The sequence below is a fragment of the Caloenas nicobarica genome, chromosome 1, assembly GCF_036013445.1.
Source record: "Caloenas nicobarica isolate bCalNic1 chromosome 1, bCalNic1.hap1, whole genome shotgun sequence".
NCBI lineage: Eukaryota > Metazoa > Chordata > Aves > Columbiformes > Columbidae > Caloenas > Caloenas nicobarica.
In genome coordinates this window covers 196,099,340-196,109,955 of record NC_088245.1, presented here as the reverse complement: position 1 = coordinate 196,109,955, position 10,616 = coordinate 196,099,340, and the positions used below count along the sequence as shown (strand labels likewise).

The window sequence follows — 10,616 nt, the reverse complement described above, 5'->3', positions numbered from 1 at the left end:
CCAACAAAAGCCACAGGCGGTTCTTAAGCTGTTGCTATTAAGGCCAAAAATGACCAACGCTGTGGAAAGCAATTATCAAGAAGATATGATAACTCATCAGACTATGAGGCTACTGACACGAGAGGCTGAGCTGCTGCTCTCAGGAGTGGTGATTTCATTTTTAGACTTTGCATTACTAAAGAGATCCCATCAGACTTGCCACGTTACTGAGTGACCTGCAGATCCTTCTCCTTTATAGAAAAGAAAGCTATTAGTGGTCCATTTGGAAAGGAACAGAGTTGTGCAGCCAACTGTTGCCCTGAAGGAAAAAAAAAAAGAAACAACAAACACCCATAGCTGCCCGGCAGCATAGAAGTAGGGAATAAAGAAAAAAATAAAAGCTATAACTTATGACAAGCCTATTTATGGGACAGTTGATGCAGCCTTCGGAAGCAGAGTCAGGAGCTTAGGGGAAAACCTCAGGTGTGGAAAGCCCTTCACGGCACACGGCGAGCTCCTTGGTGGCCCGTGGCTGGGCGAACCAGCAGAACCACTGCGAGCTCTTGCTCTGCTGTCCCTTGACACAGGCCAGGACGGAGCCGCTGTGGGAGCTTCTTCCTTCCCCGCACAGTGTGACCCAGGGCTGGGGTCTGGCTCGCTGCGTGCCCAGGTGCGCCACCTCCCTCCTGCCCAGCAGGACTTGCTTTTGGGAGCACACAATGCCCTCCTCAAGCACAAGACAAACAGGAGGTGCTGACATAGATGTTCTCCTGAACACAGGCACCCCCGTGGGGTAGCTGCTGCAGCACGGCCAGACCGTCTTTGCAGTCTTTTTCCTGGCTGCCACTCCTGATGTAACGCGAGCAGCTATTTCCCCTCACCCATGCATTCAATTCCCCCTTTTCTTACAGCAGCCAAGGGGCCAAGTGCCCAGTGCTTTCCTGGGTCATGGGGATCCCAGGACCAAGACAAGGACAAAAGGTGCACCTTACAGCCTGCTATTTTTTGCACCCCACTGAAGTTGAAGAAACGCTTCAGATCTCACAAGGCCTGCTTCATGATGTTCCATTTCCTTCACCTATCTGAACTTCAATAGACACAGGCACAGGTATTTTTCATCCTTTGGAACTGATGTAAAGGCGCTTTCCAAACCACAAGAGCTGGCAGAGTCAGTGCATCTATCAGTCTATTTGAATTTAAATTGTCCATGTCACCGGGCTCCAGTTCCTTCTCCACTTGCAGAAGGTGACCACAGCTTTACACATCAACTCCTCAGCTTATTTTGATAAGAATGAGCCCAGGACCCTGTTTTTAACAAATGTCACTCACTGCTCATTCACTGCTCAGAACAGAAACCAGAGGAAGGCACAACTTCCACATTCTTGCTGCAGTAGATTCCTTTGCCAGGAAAAATATTTGTACACTTTTTTTTCGGTGTGTGTTTTAATGGTTGCTATTTCCACATTATCTATTCCAGAGATTACTTCCTGTGGGAAAGATTTAATAGTTTTAAATCTAATAATAATTTTAGTAACAGTTGCCATTTTCTGCCAACGTTTCTGCATTTTGAGATAAAACCAAATTCTATGTTCTAAATTCCTCTTCTCATTACAGTTTCTCTAGGAAAGCTTTAAGGCAGTTATGTCATACCTCAAAAATGACAGGGAAAAAGGCAGGATTTTCTAATGTTTGTGAGAATGATTTTCCATTAAGTTCCAGGCTATCGCCTGCTTCCTGCAGTTAACCTAATTTCTCCAGTCACATTTAAAAGTCAAATGTTTCTCTCCCTCATGTAGCTTTCATGCTATTCAAGTTAGGTACCTGGTTATCACTTCTGCTGCTAGTTCTTTTGCATCCAACTAGGAATAATTTGCTTATCAGGAATTGTTGCTGCTTCTTGGCAAATCTAGTCATACTGAAGAACAGAGATAGTAAAGGTTGCAGAGGCCCTGTCTGTTCCTGTGTCACCAACACCGTTGCATTATGAAGTTTCCATTCTGGAAATAACAATTATGAAGGCAATTATTTAGCCTTTCATACACACAGTAAGGGGTGTTACTGTGCATATGTGTCTCTGCTGAAACCCAGGAATGAAATTCCTGTCTCACCCAGATCAGCAGCAGGTTCAACCTTGACTTAGTAAAGTTAGGATTACATCTCAAATGTCACCTGTGGCACTAACCAAGAACACTACTTCAGAATTAACAAACTCTACTTTCAGTCAGGAATAGCTACAACTAAGGGCTTTTTGTTGTTCTTCTCTTGAGTTTTTTTTAAAAGGAAAAGGTGGTTGGTTTTTTTTGTTTTGGTTTTTTAACAAACACTGAATATTAGATGCTTTTGCAAGAAGTTCATCAGAACCGAGAACGCTTAGAGCCAGTCCCAATATATGGCATTTTGGTTACTTATCCAAATTTCTTAACATTTACTTCAAGTTTCTGTTTACTCCTGAACTGAGAAAGATGCGAGCCTTCTAAAGATAGCACCTGATAAGCCAGAAAGATGTTTTCCAAATCAGTTCTTCTTTAGGCGAAATGGGAGTTGGCTTCTGTTCCCTGCAGCATAGATTTTAAATGAGTAATATATCCATTGTGGAAGCACCTGTTTCCTTCTGGGCTAGTTTCTCTTGTTTTGCTTAGTTGCAAAGATTCTGTATTTGCAGATGAATTATTTACGTTTCAGAAACACAGCAGAGGCAACAGCCAGAGGGGGCAAACGCACTGGTTGTGGTTGCCCTGGCAGAACCACCACTGCAGAAAAAGTGGCTGCGTTGAATTTTATGCCACCTACCGACCTGGTCACATCAAAGTAAGTTCCACCTGGAAATTCCACCCCTTATTCTCAAGGGCCATGAGGACTGAATAAATTGTCTTAACATACCCAGAGATCCCACATCAACTGCTGCAGGAGAGTAACTCAAACCCATCACTAACATTGCAAAACGAAACCCATTAAAATTCTGTCTTAAAACAGGCAGAAATTATTCTTTTCAAGAACACATAACTCATTTTAGATTTTGATTCAGATTTTTAATAAATTGTGCCAGTAGAAGCTTTCAAAGGCAATGATATATCAATAAATAACAGTTAAATTGAGTTCCTGAGAAAGAACCTACCACATGAAAGAATGTCAGATAGATGTAAATAACAAAAATGGCATTACTATATAAAAAAGCAGTAATACTGAATCTTACATGAACTGTCACAACACAAGCACTGCATACCTCAGAACATTCCTTTCATACAAATGTAAACAAATACACAATCATTTTCGTTTAGTTTAGGCTGATGTATTTATATGTTGTTGCTTAGATATCTAAACAATGGATAGAATAGGATATGCTAAAATATTAAGGATTAATATGTGGAATAATATACGGAAAAAATAATGAAGCTCCAGATTTAAAAATAAAATAAAGCAAAAACACATTAAAGGAGTGTTTTCCTCAAATGTTATTACGTCAATCACTTTAAATAGGACTGTTACACTAATCTGAATTAAGAATTTTTGTGTGTGTTTACTTATTTAGTTATATATAATATATATGCAAATATGTATGGCTTAATTATCTTTAGCATTCTGATATCACCTTGAATAATTCTCACTTATACATATAAGAAAAATGCATATTTTAACATAGTTAAGAATTGATATTTCAAAGTATGCCTATAATTTGACAGAAACGCAGGACTATTGTGCTCCATCACAGCAACATTTTTATCTATAGACAACAGGACAGAATGACCTATGAACAATGCCAGCGTTTTCAGATGTCAGTGCCTAAAACATCAGGATCCTAAGCGGATACACAACCAGTCACATGTAAGGACCTGACGTCTGGAAAAGCCACGTACCTCCAGGTTCTGTAGATGTCCATGGAGCTGCACGCACTCGACATCAGCCTTATCGCTCTCAGGATCCAGACGTGTTACAGAAGCACAGCGCTGGACATTCTGGTCTGAAGACATTGCGCCACATACGTTAGTATCGGTGCTCTGCATCACTGCCAGCATTAAACAGCGGACAGTGTGCTGCCTGCTATGTGAACAAGCCCGATTTAGGCTGTTGCCACAAATCAGCTTCCTAAGAACAGTCTTGCTATTGATCCTTCGTGGGGAAACGTGTGTGCTGATGATACATGTTTGCTAAAATGATCTATTACATCAGACCACAAAAATCACTATTCAGTTATAACCTTTGCAATCTGTTTTACAAAATTAATATTGGATACAATCATAAGAGGAAACCACCCACACAATATATTATCAACACACGGTTTAAAATGGTCTAATTTTAGACCCTTAGTAAAAAAGGATCCACAGGACCTGCCTGTGAATGGCAAGAAAAGGCCATTTCATATAGAAAAACACTGCTCATGCAACATTCTTCACACACTAGACAATGAAATCACACCCAAATTGTCACTTGCTCACACTTTCTATTACACTCCAATAAGCAGAAAGAAATAAAGCAGCTTTAAGGTTATGTCACAATTTTGAAATGTGGAAAATACATATAATAAACAAAAATCATGGTGTGAATAAAATGGCATCAGTAAATTTAGAAAATTAGAGAGTGGGTTTGTTTTTTTTTTTTCATTTTTCTTTCTTACATTATTGCACAGAGACCTTTCATCACATGTTCTTCAGCTTTAAACATCTTCCTAAACGTGAAATAAGTGCTATGGATAAAATAAAAATGTAGAAAAGAAGAACAGCAGCATGATTTGTCAAAGTTAATCCCTATAATTTAGTAGGAAAAACCCCCCTGCTATAAACAAAATATAAGTGCTCTTTATTCATTTAAAAAATAACGCTGACAGTTGCAGAAGTCTGTAAATGTTAATCTGAGTAGGGGGATGCTGACCTCAAATAAAAATAGGCCTAGAAACGACAGACTGCTGGCCTTGCAGATTTTGGTGAAGACCAGGATTTCAAGTGTAATTATCAACAAAGTTATTTACAGTAAAACTGACCTGAACTTTCAAGAGTGCCATTTTTAGGACCTGGCCCTGCAAGCTTCTGACTCCCCAGGACGACTCCAGCCTCAGCTGAAGTTACATCTGAACAAGCGCTGCAGGATCAGCTCCTAAAGGATCAGTTAAAGGCCCTACTGGATTTGAGATTAGTCTTATCTGGAATACTCTATACAATAATTTACACATATACAGGCTGACAAGCTCCAGTCTGATCCACCACACCTTTGTCTTCTACATCAGATTTCTCAGACTGACCAACTTCCATTCCGGAAGGTTTGGGATACCTGAACGGATACCCATTGTCATCGAAGAACCTTCTGAAAGTGAACTCGTAAAACGCATGTTCTGTGTGTTTGCTATTGGAGGAGGCTAGTGGATCCCATGTCCTGGTGCTGTCACCACTAGCATCGTTCCAAGGACTTTCTTCTTCAACTGGATCAAAATTTGAAGTGTCCATTGGATGGCTGATCTTTGGAACGTAGGGAGCTGGCTGCCTGCGGATATCGGTGGAGAAGTCCATAGAGTGAAAGAAAGAATGGGCCTTAATATCATCTGCTCCGTTTCTTCCAAGCCTGTCCTCAGCAGCACAGCAGAGTTTTGTGATGAGATCAGTTGCCTCAGGGCTTAGCTTGATCTGTGAGGGAATGTGCAATGTGCTTTCCCAATTTATCACCTGGAGGGAAGAAAGCTATTAAACTCCTACACGTGGAAACAAAACCCTTCCAATGGTCAACATTAACTGGAGAGACATACACACATAACTAGTCAACTCACAGTCTGCATAGTTATTTTAAAGGTTCAAGAACCCAATTATTAGATTGCATTGCCTACTAATAATTATTTTAATTAATCAAGAAACATCATCAGATAGCAGATAAAAGGAGCAATTCCATTTATAAAATAGGCAAATTCCTTCCTGAATGCTCCCACAGTCAGGTTTGAGAACATGTTCAGTTTACACATGACTTCAAGGAATTACTTCATTTTGTCTCCAAATGTAAAATAGCAAAGGTGGTCATGAGATAAACTCTTTCTAATAAAAAACTACTCACTGCTTGACTCTGAAACACATTGCCAAATGTAATTGTCACTGGCATATCAGCTTAATTCTGATAAGCACTACAAGGAATTTAGATAGATGAACTTATGCTTAAGGAATCGGAATTGTGCCCAGAAGACTCACAAAACTAATAACCATCTATGCAGTTGGACCAATCAGTTCTAGTCTGATATTCAGTATCTTCATTGATTAGGAAAGGATTTGTCCCTGCATAGAACTATTTAAAAATCAGCCTTCTGTAATCACTGCTGCTTTCTCTAGTAAAACAAGAGGGGATAGGTCTGTGCATGGAGGAGAAGGGAAGGGAAAAGGTTAAAATTTTGCTATCACAGATTGGAATTTTGCTTCAACTTACCTTCAGTTGGGTCTCTGTGGGTGTAGGAGCCAGAAAAGGAGGCTGTCCCACTAACATCTCAAAAAGGATCACACCAACGCTCCACCAGTCACAGAGCTGAGTGTAACCTGAAAGGCAAAAGGTTGTCCTGCACCACCCACAGAGAAGGTGTATAGAGCTACTTGCAACCAAGTATCAAAACACACAGCACGCCTTTCTGTCTTTTCTCAGAGAAGTGATTTGTGACCTAAAAACGAAGGACTCCAAATCCACCTTTATCATAAAGTCACTTCTGCTTGCTGACCTAAATTCTGCTGCTGTCAGTAAAGATCTAATCCTGTTGTCTGGGAATCTTTCTCAAGAAGTTTAATTCTCAACAAAAGCCAGTGGTGAAATAATAGAATTAGAAAGAATTAAGATTTTTTTTGTGCCCTGTCCCACAACTACATCACTACACAGCACAAACTGGACCTCAAAGAATAACAAAAAGGTTCAGTGACTGATGTTCCCCGTAGGTTCAGTGGAGGTGACACCACGAGTTTGAAAAGCTGCTGAAAGACAGTCTGGCTCTAGAGACAGAAGAAAGGCACAGATGATTTTTTGAGCAAGTTCTATACAGGGGAACAATTTCAAACACTTAATTGCTGTGACAAGACAACGTATATGTTTGAGATTTCTGAAAAGGAATGGAGGATTTAAACACTGATTTCAAAGGAAATTTGTGTCACTGGATGATGCAGGGTCCAATGTGAAATCTCTCAACTTGAGAATGATCATGCTTAGGATCTGGTTTGTAGACAACTTTGAACATCTAATTTCCTTACTATAGTGACCATATCTGTTCTGCATGGATAGCCGCCAAGGACTGTCTAAATTCCTCAGGCTGAGATTTTGAATGCAGGGTGTCCAGCATAAACTGTGGAAGACTTTCTGTTGGTTTTCCCCAAGATTGTGGATGGGAACCTGAAGGACATGTTTCCACAAGTTTCCATCATCCATATTATAAGTGGCCAATCTGAATCAGTAATTCGGAACCATCAGCTGGCTACTAACTGGTCTACGTAAACTAGCTAGCGGTCATAGCTGTACTCCATGAGCACAGACAATCTGCTTTATACTTGCAAAATATCACTGCCAACATCATCTGACACATTTATTAGCAGTCTCATTCAAAGGCCTCAGACTGTAGATATACACAGGCACACAAAGTATGACCACCACCAGTGTCAGCAATGTGATGCTAAACAGTGAAGCATGCAGAGAAATCCTTAACCTTTAGCTCCTTAATCTGAGCTAAGTGTTTGTGGCCTTCAAGATGACTATCTTCCAAAGCAGCAAACTTATTTAAGGGAAAAAAAAAAAAAAAGAAAAAGAAAAAGAAGAAAGAAAGAAAAGCATTTCAAAGCATCCATTTTCACTTAAACAAGAGAAAAATACAAGTTATCTACCTTTCCGAAGCAGGACTTCAGGAGCAATATAATTAGGGGTTCCAACTAATGAGTGGGCTAGGCATCTCTGATGCTGCTTCTTAGCTCTTTGTTCCAATGTCTTCAGCCTATCTCCACATCTACAATTGGACACATCATCCCAAAGATCACTGGGCTCCATGCTGTCTTGTCTGATATGGCTCCCTTACGAATGGGAGAGAAAGTTTACATGCACAGTTATAAAACACCACACACAAAGAGAAAAGTATTTATCTAGATCTAGTTGTGCCATCTTCTGCTCTCACTGAAGACTAGCATTTAAGCTTTAAACCCAAGGCACTTCCCTCTGCTCTCCTCTTCACAATTTGTTTTCTATAACCAGCAAAATGTCTGTCTCAGTGCAAGGAAGCATGCTCCCTTATGGGAGACAAGAACAATGGAGTATATTTACATTAGCTATACCAATTGTTTATGACCTTTTTGCCAACAGACATCAATAGTCCTCAATGGCACACACAGGAAGTGTGTGGACAACTTTCGATCTGTGATTAAATTATTTCACCATCAAAAGAGACCCTCCAAACAAATATAAACTGAAAAATTGCTGCTAGTGCAGTGGTCAGCCAGGTGACTGACAGGGATTTGAACAGTATCAGAAATAAACTGGAAACAAACTAATTGAATGAGTTAGTGAGAGACAGACCCATCCCATTGTCATTGACCCTTTGTCGATGTAGGCACCTCTGTTTTCTGAGCTGGCCTTTTTGCCAAGAGGTACCTGCTTGTTTCAAAATAAATAATGCAATACCATCACAAATAAAGCCAAAGAACACTACCTTTCTGATAGTATTTTGAATTGTGAGTCCACCTGAATCCAGTACACAGTCCAAAGTCAGTCAGTTTGATATGCCCATCAAGGTCTATCAGAATGTTGTCAGGCTTGATGTCTCGATGAATAAATCCCATTTTGTGCACGCTCTCTATAGCCAAAGTGAGCTCTGCAATATAAAATCTAGCCAGACGCTCTGGAAAGACCTCCATTCGAATGAGTAGGCTCATCATATCCCCACCAGGGATGTAGTCCATCACAAAGTACAAGTTCTCTTTATCTTGGAAGGAATAATAGAGTTTAACCACCCACTCGTTGTCTGCCTCAGCAAGTATGTCCCTCTCCGCTTTGACATGAGCCACCTGGTTCCGGTTTAGCACATCTTTCTTTCGCAGAGTCTTCATGGCATACAGGGCATGGGTATCCACTTTGCAGGCCAGGCATACTTCTCCAAATGCACCGATCCCCAGAGTCTTGATTTTCACAAACATAGATTTGTCCATTTTGGCCCTCTTCAGTCTGTTGTAGTTGGACTCCTTCTGGTAGAGAATTTTCCTCATTTGTTCCTGTTCTGCTTCACAAAGGCCAGCCTTTACAAAGGAAAGCAAACTGTAAGAGCTGGCACTGTTACATTCGTAGCAAGAGAACAATAAACTAGCATTCCCAAAACACACTTCTCAGGAAAATTAACCAAGAACCAGAAAAATAGATATTCATGAGAGATATTACCTCTTGTCTGTTAAGGTATTTCTGAAATATCTGCAAATTCACTGTGCCCTGTTACCTGAATTTGCCATATATGAGATTTGCCTGCGTTCCTCATTTGACTGAATGAAAAGGCATGGGGCAATACTGTCAGAGAGGGGAATATAACACAACAAGCCTGATCATGAGATTTGGTTTACACCTTTCAAATGTATGCTTCGCCACTGCACTCCACTCTATATATGCACGCTGCAGCTACAGCTTAATTTAAACTGAAATGTAAACCTAGATGCAGCAGGCTACTTTGTTCATGAATGGTTCTCCAGGGTCACTCACACGAACACTTCCTACCTTGGGTGCTGATTGACTTGTTTTTGTGTTGTAATTAAGCAGCTGGTTTGGACCTACACATTCTGAAGTGCCTTGGGAAACCTCTTCTTTAGAAACTGTTTTTCTTGCTCTGCCATATACAGCCTCCACTCTCAAGGTTTGTACCTCTCCCAACCATCTGTTCTATAAACTTCTCCCTTCTCCCTCCCAGAACACATGCATGTAACCCTCAACTCTGGCCTCTCCCCAGACACTGCAGCCCAGACCCTGGTGCTATTTCCACCAAATGTATTGTTTCCCCTCTGCACCTAAGCTGTAAAAAAAGCTAAGGGTTTTCCACCCACCTCCTGTCCCCAGAGAACCTCCAAGTAACATTTCACATGGCTGTGGGTTGAGACCACCTGAAAAAGGGAGAAGCTGCAGTATCCAGCCAGAGTTTCCCTACCCATCAAGACATAGCTCTGCCAATTTTGGTTCCTGTCCCTCCCCTGAGTCACTGGTGGCCTCCACCAGCAGAACCCTGCGGGCTGATCCCCAGAATCCTCAGACAGCTCATCCTCTGCAGCATGCCCCTTTCTTTCTGCACACCTGATTTCCAGAGTCCTGAATTAACTGGCATCAACTGAAGCACTTTGAGAGGAAGATTAGTGCCTGGTGGGAAGGGGCAATGGGAGGAGGGTGGAAGGAGTTGAAACTGATTGATTAGCAGGCCAGACACCCAAGCATACACCCACAGGGCTGCTGCTTAGATTGATTTCATTTCAAATCTCTGGTCTAGGTCTTTAAAGATGAATGTGGGCAGCCAGACCATTCAGTGAGATCCCCACAGTATAAAAATGAAATCTACTTGAATAAAGCATGGAGGAGTTCTGCAGAAACTTGCGGAACAGGTAGGATGAATTTCCCGACTGAAGGCAACAGCCAAATCAAAACAGGTAATACTGTTTTTAAAATGTAAGGCAAGTGCATCAATC

General features: G+C 41.1%; 1 protein-coding gene across 1 annotated transcript in view; it reads right to left on the bottom strand.

Moving 5' to 3' along the window:
* Positions 1–3,006: 3,006 nt before the first annotated feature.
* LATS2 (large tumor suppressor kinase 2) overlaps positions 3,007–10,616 on the bottom strand; it is a 50,064-nt gene continuing 42,454 nt past the window's right edge. The window contains exons 5-8 of the mRNA XM_065644336.1: positions 8,615–9,197; positions 7,800–7,982; positions 6,373–6,479; positions 3,007–5,630 (exon numbers count right to left, since the gene is read on the bottom strand). Coding sequence (XP_065500408.1) covers positions 5,136–5,630; positions 6,373–6,479; positions 7,800–7,982; positions 8,615–9,197 — 1,368 coding nt within the window. The 3' untranslated portion in view covers positions 3,007–5,135. The remainder of the gene's footprint in view (positions 5,631–6,372; positions 6,480–7,799; positions 7,983–8,614; positions 9,198–10,616) is intronic.